Raw genomic sequence first — 19,360 nt, 5'->3', positions numbered from 1 at the left:
AATTTAGTCACTTACTTTACTTAGCTTCACTGAAGCATGATTACCTGAGTCCCAGAAAGGAATCACAGGCAGGAATGATGATATGCAAAACTAAGACACACAAATGTTAAATGAAAGGAATATAATCTTTCTGTAGAATTAAAAATAGAGCTTAATTACACACAATTGTTCTAGTCTCACCTGCAGGAAAGCAGCTGTTCAGGTCAACCACCTGATTTTGTACAAAACCTCATTTTCCAGGTTTGATACAAGTAAAATGCCAGTACCTAATGAGCCAACTTTCATTTAGAAAGCTACTAGAATAAAGCACTCTAATTAAGCAACAATCTAGTTTGCTGCTAACTCTTCAAACTTAGCTAATTTAAAAGACAATTATTTAGATGCTGTAGAGGAAAAGGATTCCAACTACTTAGTCAAACAATTTCAGACAACTGTAGAGCATACTTTCAGGCTCAGAGTACACTGTTAACCTAGCAAAGCTTAAATAAACCACTAAACACACCAGAACCACCACTTAATTCTGACACATTTCAAACAAAACTACTGTTGGCTTTTTCTTTGGAGTGGCAAAATTTCTGATGTTCCAAAGGTCTCCTGAAATGTTCATGAAACAGGTCGTGAAGTGGCAGAAAAAGTAGGTATAATACAACTCCATCTCCATACAGCATTGGGCTACCACTGTAAGGCATGGTCCCACCTCTCCCCATGCCCATGTTTTGGTCATCTTTGTACTAGTGCAGAAGCTCACTCAGCTGATCAGCAAGCTGGGGCATGCAACCGATCCAGCTGAAAACTAACCCAGTGAAGAATACAGATATCTCACACTGATCTTTTCCTTCATGCAATCCAGGATGCCAGTACCAGCGATAGAAGGTCGATGGGAACTCTGTGGGAACGAGTCCCACCTCCACTTTGGGCAGCAGCCTCTACTACGCCAGCTTAAAGAGGTCACAGAAGTGCAGCCTGTGAGAGAAGCGTTCCTGGATGGTGCTATGTATTTTAGCCCAAAGCATATTAGGGCTAAAACAGATCATCAGGGCACAGGATTTCTGAAGTTTATTGCTGTCCCAAAAAGGGCACTAAGCCTTTATACATTATTGAAACATACCTCTGAAACACCAACGAAAAGTCTTATCATTAAAGACAGCTATAAAACTTAAGGCTTGAGCTTTTAAATTGCTGAAAATAAGTACTAAGGAAAAAAATTCAGCACTAAAGAAGACTGACAGCATGCAGTCGCACTGCCTACTGTCAGCGCTCTGAAAGCTACTCATACTGTGCTGAACAAATTACGAGACTTTAAATAAAAACAAACTGCATGCATCTTTAACTGAACCTTCTTGTTTCTGTGAAAGTGTTTTTCTTCACAGAAGTATAAATGAATCAAAACATGTCAAGACTTTGACAAAAACATTTGCAAGGAAAGTTTAAAAGCAGACAGTCATAAAAACACCCTACACTTTGATAACCAAATCAAGATGCTAACCAAGACTTTTCTGAACCATAGTGCAAGTAGTTTGTTCAACTTACAATAACTAAGAAAAGCTTGCTCATTTTTAAGGGGCATACTTCTGATTTTTGTCTTTTTGTTGTAGAAGGAAGTATACAAAAGAATACCTTGCTCATATGGATCATTAAGAGTTGGTAAAAAATTAAAACATCCTTTATATTCCACTATATTCTCTCCACATTGAGGCGATATTAGTTTTCTTTTTTCTTTCTTTTTTTAAAGGAATAATTAGAATTAATCATGCTGTTAAGAACAGCACTACTATGACCATCTATATGATTTCAAACATTGCACACTTCAGTGTTTTGTCCATTAAATAAAATTACTGACAATCTTAAAAATGTAAAGTACATGTTCATGTAAAAATATTTCTAAAATTTTACTAGCAGTGATAGCCAATTTTTAGGAATTATTGGCTTTTCAATCCATAATGGTTTGAATCAGGAAGACAGAAGTTGCGGGAGGAAGGAGAGGAAGTCAAACTGTGCTCCCTACTGTAACCCAGCATTTTATTCTTAAGTACCTTTTCAAAATGCCCCTATAGCTTAGGATCTTCCAAGTGCCTACAACACTTCTGAAAACAGGACTTTAGAGAGTAATGTATAATGGCTCATTTCAGCCTGTGGACCAAACTTCCCCAGGTTCCCTCTTTGTTTAGTAGGGAGAAGATGGCTCCTCTTGAGCGGGGTTCAGAACACAAGTACAACATGAAGTACATTCTCATTTTTTCCCCGCACAGCACAGCACAAATGCTATAGCTCAATGCTATAATCATTCCCAAGATAACTTTTTTTGCCCTTCACTGAAGCATTTCTTGGATATTTTTGTGACATTGTGAAATCTGTACTTACAGGTATAGTAACTAAGAATGATGGATACAGCACTCTGAAAAATAATGAAAAATAAACCCCATCCAAGTATAAGACTAAACAACACTGGATGAAATTGCATGGAATAAAGTAAGAGACCCACAGAAAAACTGAAATATAGTCAAATCATTTAATTCTTGTCCAAGAGTTAACATAATATGATAAATGCAGCATTCCAGGAAAGTAGAAATTAAGAAGAAAGTAACATTAAAAGTAGAAATCAGAAAGCGAGAAAGTTGCAGAAAAACGTTAAAAACCACAGATATAGAAAGACTGGAATGATTAGATAATCATATTGGCAGGAACACCATGATAAAAAAAATTCTGATCTTTCTCTTTAGGTTAAGAATTTTTTCTTCTCCTTTTATATTAGGCACCTGTATAGTAGGATTACATGTAATATGCTACCAAAGTCAGCAGTACAAACAAAAAGCTAATTTCTGAAATGGGATCATACAAATAGCTGGAGAAAATAGATTAGAAATACTGAATTAAAAGATAGGATAGATTCACTGAACATGGCCAGGAACCCAGTCTATTTTTAGCTTGCAAGTATTTTCAAATACATGTAGCAAGATACAAATCAATACTCTGTGGCTCCTACCGGTATCTCTTACACTGCCAAAAAACTTCCCCAGTTCTTAAATACTTCTAGAAAAACAAAGCTTTTCTGCATTAACAAAGTGTGACACTAAATCTACATAGAATGACTGTATTCCTAATGACACAGTGCTTTGCTTTGTAAACAAGTTATTGTCTCTTATAGGCTGTTCAGTGAATGCAATTTAGAAGCAGAATGAACATTATACCAGATCTGAGTATACATAAAGAAGTTTGACATAGAAAAATACTAATTCCAGTCAACTTCTTGACCTTCTGTTTTGAACAGGGTGCCCTCATAGGCATAGTCAGGTCTAGCTATATTAGAGCCAACTACTCAGCTGTACTGATATGGTTGGTTTCCCCATATACACAAAGCCCTGTGAATAATATTAGACGTTTGTAAATATTACACCTATGTGAGACAGTTACAATGGATGATATTTCCACAAGGCCAGCTGGGTATTATCGCCATTACACAAAAAATAAAACATCAAATGGAAAACATTATCTTGTATCACAACACAACAAAAATACACTTCACTGAAATACGGAGATAGGAGTTCTCAGTTTTCTTGGGCAGTGGAAATCATGGATGTAATAGAAGAGGCATGACTTTGCGGCAAAATGCCAGTTTTTCTTTTGACACCCTCTACCACTTCAGCTCTAATTTGGCATTCGCAGTGGTCTGAGAGGAAATCATTCCTCCCACGTTAAAGTAAAAGATCATTAGCCATTGCTGGCAAGGAGATAAGCTGGAATATGAGAGAAAACAAAAAAGAAATTTGACAGCTCTGTTGTCCTGCTAAATGTATTCACTATTTGCTTTTCTTTTGGTCCACGATACATCTCTCTTTGCATCTCTTCACCAAATCAAAATTAAGCAGTCTTTCTGGGAATTGATACCTTTCAGCATTTATTCCCCACTTCTGCATACCACACATGCTGCATTATAGACTTCTTCGCCTGTCCTAAGCTTGAGCACCTCTTTCTCAAGCTGTTTGTCAAGCCCTTCCATGCTAATCATGTATGTGCAACATACAACACATACAGAACCATAGCCCTAATAGTATTATTTACCTGCCATGTTCAAAATCAAAAATAAGCCTCAGCAAAGAAAAACAATTTGATATTTTTTTACTCAATGGCTGAATGGACTTCTATTTTCTGCCACTACCCTTGCAATTGTACTTCAGCTTTTGTGAGCCATGAGTTCAAGCCAAAGTAGAGGGGGAAAAAAAATTCAACCAGTCTATTTGAAAGATGAACCGTACACATGAAATCATTAGGAACCTACGTTTTTGCAGTAACATCCACGAACTGCCCTGGGCGGAAGTGAGCAGCATACAAAGGAGTACCTTCAAAAGAAGAGGAGAGATCATGTTCAACTAAGTGCTGAAATCCTCAAACCACTCTCCAGTCATTACTATGCAGTGTAGATGACAGTCACAGGAAAGGAAACAAAACTTTGTTTTTATTCACATATTATTTGTTCTTCTTTATGTACCTCACTGACTAAAATAGATGCTTTGTAGTTAGTTACTACTTAGAGCACATTTCTCAATTCCTAGCCCAATTTCAGATGAGTAGGAAGGAAGGGTCACATACATTAGAATTTCCCACCTTGCATAACTCTTGGGAAAATACCTGTAACCGTCAAAAAGCACAAAATAAAAGCAATCTAAATACACTATCTAATAAAACCTTAAAAACATAAAACTTTTAATTAAATCTCTAAACTTCTAATACTGATTTTTAGTGAGAACACTTGTTATAACATGTTTTAATGTGTTTTACTTTGCAAGCTGCCAGAAAAAACACCATATATGACAGCCATTAGTCCTACTTCTGAATGCAGCAAGAAGAAACAAACCTCAAACTGCTATTTTAGGCTCCTGAGAAACATTACCACAAACTTCTCGGTGCCCCTCTCATAAGGATAACTGGAGAACTTCCAGTAAATGCATTCATATTTATTCCCAACAAGTAAGTAGAGGTTAGACACACTTATTTTTTTAACTCAATGTTCATATTAGCTAGTTTGGATCAGACTTGTTTTGTAAGCAATGGAAACTTACTAAGAAAAAGGAAAAATCCTACTTCTCATAACCTTGAAAGTAAAGCTCATTTTCTAGCTTCTCCCTAAGAAAAAAGTTTGTTTGTGCTCAATGACAAAGAAATAAGAATTCAGAAATTTCCATACAAAACAAAAATTAAATACATGTAATAACTTGGTTTAGATCTACAAGAAGTGGCAGACATTAAATGATTATGCATCTAATATTCAGTAGCTCAAAAAGATTACCTGGTTTAATTATGGCATCATCTGTTACATTAAATGTTGTAACTTTCTGCTTCCGTGGTACTCCAGCTTCTTTAAAAATTTCCATTGCAGATTCTGATTTCTGTAAAAATGAGCAGCCATAAAGAAGTGATCTTAAGTTACCCAAGGATCAACCTTGCACAGAAAGTGATTACAGACTGTCAACATCACTCAGAGAAACAGATATATCATACTATACTTTTATCTTGAGACTAGTATTTTAACTCTATACAAAATTAATTTAAAACTCCTGTGTCTGCATTTTATTTTCTGTCAACTAGTTACACTACAGCTACATCATATAAACAAGAGATATATAAAGATTTCTAAGATCAGAAAAGGGAAACCAATGATTTAGAATGTACATAAAATATATTACTGCTTTTTCATGACTTTCAAAGAGTTTTGTAGTAATTTAAAAGCATTTTCTCTTTTTCAAGCTTCTATTGACTTAGTTCCACACCACCACAAATATAATTTATTTAACTAACAAAACCATAGAAATAAAGCCTGGTCTTGCAGAAACTTCTAGAAATGCTTAACTTCCCACAGAACAGAATCTAGAGTCTGGACAAAAAAGGAAAAATGAAGAACAAGTTTATGATTCATGTATTTTTAAGATATACCAAGTACACTCTGTGTTAAACCACTGCTGACTTACCAAAGAAGGGCTCGTCTTTTTAGAGGAGTCTGACAAAGTTAAAAATACTTAAAATTGTTCTCAGCTGTTTTAAACAAGACAACTCACAGAACAGCTGACCAGAGATGATACCAAGCAATGGAAACAGTGATGCAGGAAAACAGTAGGAAAAAAGCAATGCAACTGATTTTTCTTCAAATGAATTCTCCAAGAAAAGCAATTTAAGCATCTGACAATACTGTCACACTTGGATAGTCACATCTCTGAGGTTCACTTCTCAAAAGTTCTGTGCGGTTCTCTCCCTCTCAAAAATAATTTTGTGTATTTTAAGACAAAATAATGTGAAGAACTTTAAAATCATTACTTAGTTTATTTTGAAAATTTGCATGCTGCCCTTCCTTTTGTTTTTAAAAATCTGTTTAAAAGTGTTAGGAGAACAGAGGAAGTTTTGTGAAGAATGAGGGAGCAAGATGATGATGATCTCTGACTTAGACACAAACCAGAAATTTTTACTTTAAGAATCTGTCCTTATTTGAGGAGAAAGTGTGGATACAAAGTCTTTGAGAGTTAAAAGGTTTGAGTGATTTGTTAACTTGAGTTCATAGTACAAAACACTTCAAATACCTTTTTTTTTTTAAAAAAAAAAGTCATCAACTAAGTACAAAATCTCTCCTAAGACCACAAAAATTTAGGCATTAATGGAGGACAACTGTATTAAACTGTAGTACCATCTGTAAGAATTAAAAATAAAGAAATCCCCTTTCTATTAAATGACTGCATATCAATCCTTTATTTCCACTGTTATGTAAAACTGCTGCCCTAGATGACAGCAAGGGGAGCTCTGCGCTCAGCGTGGGTGCTTGAAAAGAGCTACCACAGCTGAAGCAAAGCATAGTGAAGTCAAAGGGTAAAAATCGCTTACACCTCAAGAGTCCTCCTATAGCCTTGCACTGTTCTACTTCAATGACAAGTTTTCTTCAAACAGTCAAGCCAGAGAGATGTATTTCTACAAACAAAACACTGCAGTCTTTACAAAGCCTTCCTAAAAAGCAATACTGAAGAGAAGAACATTGAGTGAATTCTCAGATGTTCTTATGTTTAAAAAAACCAACAATATCTTCCAGTATTATAGGAAAATGATCGATAAGCCCTCACTTATGGGAAGCATATAAAATATTTTTGACAAAAAATTGTTAGAACACTGACAGAACTGTACTTTTGAGAATAGTTTTGCATTTAAAAAATAATGAAAAATCTGTTCACTTGTAATAGACTGACATACATCTAGCTAAAAAGGAAAAAAAATCTTGCTAAAAATGCAATACCCCTTATCATTTTTTAAGCAATTTGACACCCAAAAGAAATACATGGAACTCTTTGTAGTAAAATTACTGAGGTAATCATTAGATTAAATTCATTAGAAATGGGTAGCTGTGAGGAATCTGAGGAAGACATGTTCCTATGAGGAATTAACAGAAGATAAACTGCTTATGCTAATACAATACAGTATCATTCAGCCTTCTTTTAATTCTCACTTTCAGACACTTCAGAGAGAAAAGAAACACATAAAAAGACTGATAAACATAGGAGAGCAATGATTCAAACCTGCAGCTAAACCATAGAAAGACATAATTTGTTAGTACCTTAACAAGTAGAATTGTCCAGAATCTGCATGCCAAATTCTTTCTTAGAAATCACCTAGTTTATACAATGATGATGATAACAACAATATAGAGCTCAGTCTCAGGCCAGGTCCTCACCACAGACTGGTCTAAGGATATTTAATTAATTTCTTTATTAAAATGATCTAAGCCCAAGCAAATTAATAGGAGCTAACTTGGAAAAAGTTATGTCCAAGAGTCTTTAACATGACTCAAACTACTAAAAAAATCCTTGAGTTTACTTTTTAGGTAGTTCGGCTTTGAAGAAATTTTCTTAGTTCACAAGAGCTGTTTAAATAGAAATTTTCTATATACCTCCTTGCTTCCTGCGCATTTTTACTCTGACAACATACTGAATCACTGATAACATAATTTTTATGAAAAGATCAACTGTAAGGAGTCTAATGTGTTTAATACAACTTGAAAATTATTATTCACATGATTCTTGCGTGTCTTAAACCAAGGTAACAGGAAAGAAAAAACACATCTGTAATTTCTCCAGGAAAAATGTCACACCTGGAAAGTGAAAATGGACTAAAGTGACATGAAAGACACCTGAAAAGTACAAGCAATGATGGTGAAACATGGCATACACCCACTGAATAAAAGAAAGATACCTTAAAATATAAGCCTGTTCAAAATCAGTAGAATATACTATAAAAGCCAACAGATTTATCAAATGAAAGAAGCTCCTTCCCTCACCTCCACTAAAGCAAAAAGAAGTACACAGGTTAATTTTGAGGCTCTGAGACAACCTTCTGTTTGAAAAATGGAAATATATGTCCTCAAAAAGTCACAATCACCAACTGAGATCGTCTGCTTAGTAATCACGAGTCCTATTTTTTTTTTACTTGCCTAAATCAAACAAATGAGTGCCAGGATACTGCAAGAAGTGAAAAGTGATATGTTATAGAAATAATAGATCGTAGAAACTGCAATCCTTCGAGGGAAAGCTTTGTTCCTGCTTTGATCTAGAATTCAATTTTCCTGCTCAGGAATGACAGCTCTGCTAGACAACCTCAGCCATTGAAGGTGGCTGGGAATTCCACATCAGGCATTTGGGGTGTCTAAACAAGTGAGTAGTTTTGATATCGCTGTTGATGAGCTATAATCATGAAGCTATCTTCCTGAAAATTTGAGTCTTAAACTTATTCATCAGTAAAGCTATATGCAAATTAAACATTCTCAAAAGACCTGTGGAAAAATTACAACTAAAACTAATAAAACAATATGGAAGAGTAAATAAGCTAGAGAACAAAGTCTTCTAAACAACGGATGAAGCTGGGTAAGTTTACAACAGGCCATTAAAGCGTGTATGTTGCAGTCCTGGTCTTGTATTGCATCTCCACAGACATGGCGAACACACGTGTTTCTACACTGCTAATGGCCCTTCAGACCCTTTCCTCAGCATGGGACGCTACACATCAAAGCAACTTCCTAAACCCACAGCTTTCCTAGAGAATCAAGAGGCAAAATTTTCAAAAAGTTCTTCTTGCTATTCTCTTAACCAAGAATCGACACCAGCATTAGGAAATAAGCAAGGGTGGATGTGACAAAAGATCAGTTCCAAAGCATGCATGTCTGCCAATTAATCTTTTAGGGAAGTCTATCTGTGCTACTTTTGTACTGTCATCACAACTATTCTAACAAAAACACCTGAAGTGGTTCACTTACAGAAAAAGGAGATGCGTTTTTGCCTCCAACAAGTAGCTTAGATGTTTTTCCACCTGACTCTTCCTTTGAAATGTATCTTAAAACATGGCAATCTTGCACCTTAAGAAAAGAAAAATAGTGTTTATTTAAGCATAAGCCGATGTGTATGCTTTGAGACCATAGTAAGAGATTATCAAAACAAGTGAAACAAAGTCAGTCTGTTTTCATTCGTATCTATATAAAAGGAGATACAGCCTACAATTAGGGGAGTGTGTTACCTTTTTACCATAGACATTCTTTTTCCAATCAATTAAAGGTGTATCTTAGAAAAAAATATTAGTAGAATGCAAACTATATTTTCATAAATGCTCTAGAAATTGAATAAACTTTTATAGCCATCTTTTGCCTGCAAGATGTGCAAAATCCCTACTGTGTGCAGCGGCAAAGCATAGAGTAAGAGCCCGCATTTTAGACTCCTGCTTCTTTGCCCTGTAAACCCAATGTCCTTCACAGCCCCGGTTGATCATATGGCAGCAACAGGTCAGCAAAACAGCTTCATCACAGTGGTATCTGCCAGAGAATATGAAGAAGCAGCTTCAGGGCTACAAAGGCTCAGTAACCAAGGTGAAACTAATCCCAAAGGGCCTGCAGGTGGCAAAAAAAAGTGAAGTGGGGTAGTTAACCCCAGCTTTATGTTGCCTCCCATCTCCCCTCACCTAGGTAATACTACACACAGTTCTGCAGCACTTGAATACCTGAGGCAGCAGGCACACCAATCGTAGAAAGTTTAGGATATAAACAGAGAATAGGCATGGTGTACCATGCAAGGCTGAAAGAAATCTTTCCTTACGTTAGGGATTTCCTACTCTGTACAAGCGAGAAGTTTCACTTTTGCCTGAAACTTCTGGTTAATGATCTGAATACAGTATAGGAGATTAAATTCATTATGATTTATTTCACCTTGAGTAGTGTGACAGCATGTTTTTTTCCTGACTTGGTCCATATTGGCATCATTCCCAGTTTTACTGCAACAACACCAACTCTGATGGAATCTGTCGATCAAAACAGAACATGGATACAACACCACACTTAATATTTGAAAGAGCCCACCTCATAACCTGCAAAGTCCCATTAACTCAGATCTTTCCTAAGGAGTTGAAGAAGGAGAGAAAACATCGCTGACTCCCTGTGGGTAGGCTGGGAATAACCTGTTCTCATTGTTTTTAATCCCATTAGCAGTAAAGTTCTAATTGTTCCAGTTGTGTTTGACAGAACATGCAAAACAGTTCCTCATTAAGTTCAGAACAACCAATGCTTCAGACTCTTTTTTTTTGTTAGAAAATACAACGCCCATGTAGTTAGTTTCACTAGACCCAAACTAACTGTTGAAAAGTTTACTGTAATAGGTTCCTCCCACCCCAACCTCTGCACATTTTTGTCACTGTAACTGTACAGCAAAGGCAACCTGCCAAGTCTGGCTTCTGACAGTGCATGCCGTGAAAAACAGAACATTTAAGATGAAGAATAAATGCTTTAAAATTCGAAAAATGCTCTTTGTTCCAGTTTCCACTGTCATACCCAAGGATCTCGCCATGGATTTGCAGACTCTGTTGTTTGCTATCAAATGATGTGACCCTTTTGAAGACTCAAAACCTTTATGTTGTGTTTTAGTCTGTAAGACTTTGGAGGTTAGGAAAAGGCTCTTCACTGAGAGGGTGGTCAGTCACTGGAACAGGCTCCCCAGGGAAGTGGTCATGGCACCAAGCCTGTCAGAGTTCAAGGAGCATCTAGCCGACACTCAGTCATCTGGTTTAGCTTTAGGTAGTCCTGCCAAGAGCAGGGAGTGGAACTCGATGATCCTTATGGGTCCCTTCCAACTTGAGGTATTCTATGATTCTATGAATCATTGAATAGAAGTGGGATGTATTCTATACTACAGTTTTTCTTCAGAGTCCAGCAATATTTACAAGAACATTTTCAAGTTCATATACTTCATATTCTAGGGAGTCTTTTTTTATTAATTCTTAGTTTATTATGTTGTCATTGCACAGCAGTGGGACTGGCCAAGTGCTGATTTGGACTAAAACCTAAGTTCTTACAAGGTTCTTAACACCCTGTAATATTTTAAATGCTTTTTAGAGAACTAGTGTCTTACATTTACTTATTTACTAGGAGATGTGTTGGATGATTGAGGTAAAAGCAAAAAGGAAAATACTTTACAAGACACAATCCTGATGTTACTGAATGCAACAACACAACAACAACAATTTCAGCATGAGTTTGGTATTTCAGAAGAGATACTTTCTCACCTGGTTTCCACTCGTTCAGTGGCCATGGCTCATCTTTCAGGGGGCACAGCTTGCTGGCTGTCTGAGCTTTGTATTCCTCCGCAGTTATCTTCTTGAGGAACTCGACATTCTCTTCAGAAAGATGCTCGTGCCACCATGTTGTACTGTTAACATGCCTGACTACAAAGCCCAGCTGCCCCCTTTCCAGTGATGGGAAAAAGTTTTAAGTGTCTTTTCAGTTCAAATAATGTCTCATAGCACTTATGTTCGTAATGTAATACATACTACATAATTATACCATTACATTATACAGCCATAAAGACCAAAATTATACTAGCAAGCTATTCAACCACCACCACGCAAACTCGCCACCCCTGACCAACAACACCTAATTATTCGTCGTGCTGTCATCTAACTGTTAGTATTCTAAAGTACACCAAAGAGGGGGAAGTAACAACAAATCAAACCACCACTCCTTCTATGACAAAAAAAAAAAATAGATCCATGAATGAAGAGATAGCAGTGGGTGTTGTTTACTTTAACTTTAGCAAGGCTTTCAACACAATCTCCTGTGGCATCCTCCTATCCAAGCTGGGATGTTGCGGCACAGATGGGAGGGCTATCAGATGGGCAAAAACCTGGCTGGATCATCAGGCTGAAAGCATCGCAGTTAAGGGTTTGCACTCTACCAGAAGGTCAGTTACAAGTAGAGTTCCTCAAGAGTCTATTCAGGGACTTGTCCCGTTTAGTATCTTTATCAGTGACCTGTAAGAGGGGACATGTGCACCCTTCTTAAGTTTGCGAATAGAACTGAACTGAAGGGAGCAGCTGCAATGCTCAAGGGTGTCCCTCTGCCGTCAGAGGCCAAGAAGGAACCTGATGAAATTCTTAACGGAGAAATGCAAAGTCCCACAGCTGGGATGGGATAACCCCTTGCAAGGGTACAGGCCGTGACTTCAGCAGAGCTTCTCCCCAGCCAGGCAAAGGACCTGGGAGTCCTGGGGGCAAAAAGGTAAAAAAGGAGCCAGTAGTCTCCTAGCAGCAATGAAGGCTACAGCAGCCTGGGCTGTATCAACAGAAGCGTGGTCAGAAGCAGTTATCATCCTTTCTTCAGCACTCCAAGTAGACCACACCTGCAATACTAAATCCAGTTTTGGGTCTCCAGTACAACAGAGATGCTTATAAACGAGTGAGTCCAGCAGTGGTGCACAAAGATACAGGGGCCGGAGCACTTGCCCTGTGAGGACGCGTGAGGTATCTGGGCTTGTTTAGTCTGGAGAAGAGGAGGCTTAGGGGGGACCTGACAGCGGCTTTCCAATACCTACGAGAAGGTTACTAAAAAAACAGAGCCATGCCATGTTTACCAAGGTACATTGCAGGAGAATGAGAGAATTGCTATAAACTGAAAAAGGGGGTTCTGATTTGACATAAAGAAAAAACGTTCAGCCTGAGGGCAGTCAAACACTGGAACGGGGGGCCAGAGACACTGTGCAGCCTCTGTCCTTGGAGGCTCTCAAGGCCCAACAAGACAAAGCCCTGAACAACCTGGTCTGACCTCAGAGCTGGCCACACTGTGAGCAGGAGGTTAGACTAGAAACCTCCTGAGCTCCCTTCCAGCCCCAACAACTCTCTGATTTTATGTTCAGTGCTAAACAGCTACAGTAGTTTAACTGTACTGCCATCATTTTTGTCAGTGCTAAGAAAAGCTTGAATGGTCCTCAGTCCTCTGCAAGTACAATGAAACAGAGTATTTAACAATACAGTTAGAGAATGCACATGGCTAGCTGTAACAGGCCAAGGTGACTCAAAACACAGTAGGTCGAGTCACTCACTATGAAGCAAAGATACTTTGGTTGCAAATATGCATAGCCTGCCATAACTCCCACACAGGCTGGGGCTATTACTACGGCTTGAGTGCTTCAGAGGCAAACCGGGGCTCTACCACCTCTGCATGTGCAAATTCTCCGGGCGCTGCCAACAGGCCGCACCCAGAGGCCTCTCCAAACAGTGGAGACCAGAGACGCCGCCGAGAGGAAGGGGCCGCCGAGGTGTCCCTCACCTCGGGGCTGCGACAGGGGCCGAGCCCCCCTCTGGCCCCGCTCTTCCCAGCCCTCCCCGCCCGCGGCCCTCCCCGCAGCAGCCCCTTCCCCCCCCAGCCCCTCCGCTACCTGTCGCCGGAAGCCCCCGCCGCCGCCCAGAGCGGCCTCCCCGGCGCTGCCGCCCACAGCCGGCCCCCCAGCCGGCCCAGCAGCCCCCAGCCCGCCATGCCGCGACCGTTGGCGGAGCCGCCGCCGGCTTCCGGCGCCGCTTGGTCCGGCGCTGAACACCTTCCGTGCTGCCTCGGAAAGAAGGTTCCGGCCCGCGCTCCCGGCGGGGGGAGGCAGTTAGCTCAAAAGTTAACGTAAAAACTCCCGAACCTACCCAAAGATGTGGTCGTGCGTCAGACTTCCCCTGCAGCGCTGGCCCCAGCGGCTTCCCAAACCGGCCCAGGGGGACAGGTTACCCCTCCAGGCGAAGGCGCCTGCCCCGCGGCACTACCTGGGTTTATCTGGGTGGTGGCCGGCTGGGCTTCTCTGTGCCCAGGGGCAAGTGCTGCCCAAAGGCCCCGCGGGTCAGGGCTGCAGCACCCGTGGCCGATGGGGTTTCTCTGACACGGGGGGAAGACCTCACCCAAGGGGGTGGTGAGAGAGGCTGTGCAGAAATAGGCGTGGGCACCCTTTCTCCTGACCCGCGCAGCGCTGCCATCACTCCCGTGCCTCCATTCTGGCCACAAGCTGGCGAAATCCAACAAATAAGAGTCAATAAGGGAAAGTGTCCAGTGGTGGGTGAAGTTTATCACTGGCAAGCGCCACTTAGGTGCACAGGGTTGCAGGACCCTCGCAGGGATTCAAAACCTGCACGCACCATGCAGGCGTCGAGCAGATGCCTGGGGGGTTTGGGCAGAAACCTCTCTGCTTTATCAAACCGCTGCAGGGTGTGGGGCTTAACTGCTTCAGGAGCTCCTTGTGAGTGGGTAGGCCACGTAAGGGTGGGAGGTAAACGTTTGTGGCAAGTATTATATTTAATGTTGTAGTTGGCGACGTTACTGGTAAAGTAAACGCAGGTGGGCCAGGCAGAGGATTTCTGGGCAGCCTGGCACAGGGCCGGTACCTCTGCCCCTATGGCTTCAGTGAGATCTGGCTTTCGTCTGTATTCAGAATTAATTCACCCTTTTTTCTGAGCAGGGCACCAGCACAGCTGACAGCGCACTAGGTAGGATAGTGAATGGGTATGAACCCAAGATTTCCTTTTGGTTTCAACAGAATTTTAAAGATACGTGACCGTTCAGTGTGGCCAGATGAAGTCCATCATGGAGGTATTTAAAAGACGTTTGGATGAGGAGCTTAGGGACATGGTATAGTGGTGGTTTTGGTAGTGTTGGGTTTACGGTTGGGCTCGATGATCTTAAAGGTCTTTTCCAACCTATACAATTCTGTGATTCTGTGATTGCTTCGCCTCTTTACCCTGCCTCTCTGTTTTCTTCCCCACTGTGGTATGTGTGTGTGTGTTGCACTCGAGGCTTGTGGCCAGCTAACCAGATCCAAGAGAGGCTGTAGGTACCTCAGGGTGGGTAACAGTGAGCAGAATTTTGGCGTTCGCACCCAAAACTGTGATCCAGAAAACTACCAACAGCTTTCACACACACACTCCTATATTTTCTCTGTGGCAAATGGCACTTCCTGTAAATAAAGGGAAAAAACAACCTGAGAAATGTAACCTTATCCTAGGAGTCCTCCAGCTCATCCTTCCCATTCAAAAAAAATGTAGGTGTAAATGTACCTATGTTTTGTGCCTGAAATGTTGATGCTACTTAGGGAGTTTGGGAAAAGAGAGTTTGTCTGGTACCTCTTTCATTCTGGAAAGGTTGGAGATAAGTTTAGATTTACATAGCAGGTGTGACTGCAAGACCTCTAATCCCAAGTGAGAAAGGTCAATCTGAATAACCAGTTGGGTTCTTTCTGGGAGTAAGCCATGTCCTGTTTGAGCAGCTGGAGAGCCAAGCTGAAGGAGGCAGCTCTGTTCAACGCGTCAGCAAAGATCTATCTGCGCTACAGTGAGGCTCCCTAAGCCACACACGGTTCTGTCACAGCATTTGGTGTGTGGGTAAACCCAAGGGATGTAGTTGAGTGTTGCAGACCTGCAGGGCTCTGTCATACAAATCTGCTCAGAGCAGGGGCCTTCCACCTGTGCATTTTGGAATATCATCTCTGCAACCTGCAGCAAGCCTTGGCTTAAACCACTGTTCTCCATCGCACTCAGCAGGTCTCTAATGGATCAAACTGTAAACCTTTTAGCTGTCATCAGTTGTGTACCTTTGATATTTGGAGACTAAAAGACATGTTTTAAAATGATACTGTTATTATAATTTCATTTTCATTTCATACCTGTAGACTCTTTCATCAAATGCACACTATATTGCTTATCATGGTAAGAACTTTACACAGGTAGGTTTTACTTTAGGGTAATAAGCAATTAGCAGTGTATTAGTGCTTTTTTTTATTATTGTAGACTTAGTTTCCCCTACACAACTAAAAATACAACTCAGCTCCGTATCTGCCTCAAGAATTATGGATGTTAATGTATTTTGGGCTAACAGGGATCATTAATATCTTTGAGTATTCTGGGACTTTTGGGTTTTTAATTGGATTTGAGAGACAGTAGAAAGGAAGGCAGGATTGCAGTATGCAGAGAAGATATTTTAGATCATCAATTACCTCAAAAGGACAAGATATAATTTATTTTAAAGGAATTTTCAGAATTTAAAATGATCCATCAAAAGGCAGTAGAAGTTTAAATTTGCATTAAAAAATCTACGAGAGAAATTGATGGCGGTTCTGCCTAAAGGCAGAATGGCCTCGCTAAAACCCTAAGTAGATAAAATAGGAGAAAAAATGCCATTTCAGAGATATATTCATATACTTAATGATATTACCCTGCACAAAGCCCATACTGTCTTATTGCACTGAGTAACTTGGAGCAATGAAAATAAGATTCAAAGCCTCATTAGAAAGCCTTTACCATATGGCTAGTTTTGTCTTCTGTGCATTCTCCTACACCAGCTCACCACACTATTACGTGTTTGTTTTACATGCTGGAATCTATATAGATTGAAGGAAATTTCCAATTGATTTTTCAATATCATGGAGGTGTCTCTTCAAATACCTTCAGGGCTGCTACAGAATTGCTGATCTATATTACCACTGATAATGATTTGTTTTTAAGTAGACAACATTTATAATCTGGAGTGTGTGAAGTAAACAGAAAGATCTGCAGCAACTGTGATTCTCTTGAGACACTTATATAGACCACCTACATACATGAAGATGACTGATGATTTATATAGCTCAGCATACAATAACCATTGAACAACCACGTGTTGATCTCTGCATTTTATGTGATGCTACATTATAGACGCACCTTGTAACACCTCTGCTAATGAAGAGCTATAACTGCTCAATTCCATGTAAGCATAAACACTTCAAAAATCAGTTTAGCCAAAGATCGTATGTACCAGAAGAACAATTTATCTGATTCCTAATTTTTCTTGCTGAAAGCTTTCTTTTACTTTCCTTCAGTCTGGCAAATAAAAAAGAAACAGCTTAACCCCTCCTCAGCTGTACATTACATCCCTAAATCCATGCCCAGGGTAAAGTAATACTCTTTACGTGGTGAGAGCACCATCATGCCTCTGAGGATCTCAAATCACTTTTCAAATATTAAAGTCCCCCAGTACCATTGCGAGATATTTATGAGTACGTGGCAGTGACCTTCATTTTACAGATGAGGAATCTGAGGTTCAGAAAAGTTAAACAACTCACCTAAGATTACAAAATAAGATACTGGAGGAGCAAAGAACATGGAGTCATTGATTTTTCAGTCATGTGCTTTAACAGCTAGAAAATTCTCCTTCTGAGAATAGGGAAGGAAAGAAAAAAGGGGGGAAGTGGGAATAGGAAACTAGAGATGTTGTAGATAAGAATTAAGGTATGTTGGCAGAGTGGTGCATGAAATATAAGGGAAAATCACAGTAGCTTCCAGCTGAAATACATTCACAGAAGGAGAGATGTGCAGCCTGCTGGGGTAAGCTCTCAAATGAACAGTCAGCCATCAAATGGAAATGTGGATTTGAGATCTATCAGTCAGGAAATCTTCAGACAATATATACCTATGACCGAGTAATACTGACTGCTGTTCAGTAGCTGATCAGCTGAAGGAATCTTTACTAGTAAGCATGAATGATTGCGCTGCAGGATATAGATGCAGCAGAACTGAATGTGCTGGGGAGACAGCCCCATGCATCTTGGCTATCCCATTGCCTTCATTTTATGGTACAAAATCATCAATCAAAGCTGATCCCATGGAGGTTACTTCTAAAGGAGAATCAGGGAGCTAGAGTTCTACATTACCTGCAAACTTATTTAAAAATACTTACTTCTAAAACCAAAACCCCTTGCTCACAGGTGAGATTTTCAAAAATATTCAGCACTGGCCCAAAACAGCTTCTTCTGGAACTAGCAACAAGAATGTTTTCAATTCAGTGGGGCCACAACTCGTCCAAATTCCCCACAAATTATTTTTGGTCAAATTTTATCCTTAACTTCTAACAAGTCACATCTTTCACTATTGTCTTTTATCAAATGAAGAAGCCAAATTCAAACACTAAGAATAACAATGATCTAATTTCTTCATTTATATACATAAATATTTCAATGGAAAGATCAATCCACTGCCAAACTGTTCTTGTGTGTCCTCTTTTAAAAAAAAAGGTGGCTTGAATATTCTTTTGGTACAAAACCAGTTTTTCTGTCACACACACGTGATCTGCGTGTGTATGAAGTTACAAATCACTGGTTGTCACAAAATCGGGCTGTGCAAAATTTCTTTTGGAAAACGTGTCACGCAAAGTTGGATGCTGGGTGTGAGATTAAAAAATACAAATGAAACAAAATAAGAATTCCCAAACATAAGAGATTATAAATTTGGGTAGGCAAAATACAACCCATTTGAAAGCCAGCCAGATCGTCTGGATTAAGTGGGCATATTTTAAGACATGCAGTCCTGATGGATCATGCCCTGCAAGCCAGATCTGTTTACAGCTAAGGTCTGAACCTTTTGTAACAGCTGGATGTGGCAGGCTTTTGAAAAATTGCTACTCAGGCCACAGACTGAGTGGGCATGTTTGGGTGCCCATGTTACACGCTGCTAACATTAGAAAAGCCCATGCGTCAGGCCAGGCATCTCTTGACACACTTCATTACCCTTTTCTTGGAATATGGAAGTTGAAAGCAGGCAGCCTTGTGGCAGAGAGAGAAATAAAGACAACAACTGCAAAACTGTGTTGTTTTTATTTTAAACATGCAAAATACAGTTCATGCATCTGCCATTTTGAAAAATCTCTCAGTTCATAGCAGAGTAAACCAAAGACATTTTGGCTATCGACTCTCAATAAATATTTCAAAATGCTTTACAGTGTAAAGATAAGAAATTTAGCAAAATTTCAACAAACCTGTATAAAAAACAGATACAGATAACTTTTTATTTCAAGGCGACATGCTGTAATGTAAAGAGTTCACTTTTTTTTTCTGGATTTTTTTTCTCATAAAAAGTTTTCAACAATACAACTGCTTAACAGATTTAAGCCTTTAGGCTACACATGCAAAAAAAATGGTTATTTTAGTTAAAAATCACCAAAACGTGCTATTTTTTTTGTTTCATTTTTAAGTACAGTAGTTGTAGACAGTAGCATCTTTCTTTTTTAATTTTGTAAAAGAGTGCA

General features: G+C 39.6%; 1 protein-coding gene across 2 annotated transcripts in view; it reads right to left on the bottom strand.

The window, feature by feature from the left end:
• MRPL3 (mitochondrial ribosomal protein L3) overlaps positions 1 to 13,846 on the bottom strand; it is a 30,751-nt gene extending 16,905 nt beyond the window's left edge. For both annotated transcript variants that reach the window (XM_072853841.1, XM_072853842.1), the window contains exons 1-6: positions 13,713 to 13,846; positions 11,566 to 11,744; positions 10,217 to 10,308; positions 9,278 to 9,376; positions 5,285 to 5,384; positions 4,277 to 4,337 (exon numbers count right to left, since the gene is read on the bottom strand). In XM_072853841.1, coding sequence (XP_072709942.1) covers positions 4,277 to 4,337; positions 5,285 to 5,384; positions 9,278 to 9,376; positions 10,217 to 10,308; positions 11,566 to 11,744; positions 13,713 to 13,810 — 629 coding nt within the window. In that variant the 5' untranslated portion in view covers positions 13,811 to 13,846. The remainder of the gene's footprint in view (positions 1 to 4,276; positions 4,338 to 5,284; positions 5,385 to 9,277; positions 9,377 to 10,216; positions 10,309 to 11,565; positions 11,745 to 13,712) is intronic.
• Positions 13,847 to 19,360: the final 5,514 nt, after the last annotated feature.

The sequence above is a fragment of the Ciconia boyciana genome, chromosome 2 (assembly GCF_034638445.1).
Source record: "Ciconia boyciana chromosome 2, ASM3463844v1, whole genome shotgun sequence".
Taxonomy (NCBI): domain Eukaryota; kingdom Metazoa; phylum Chordata; class Aves; order Ciconiiformes; family Ciconiidae; genus Ciconia; species Ciconia boyciana.
Note: the sequence above shows the minus strand (reverse complement) of the source record. Positions and strands in the feature narration are given on the sequence as shown.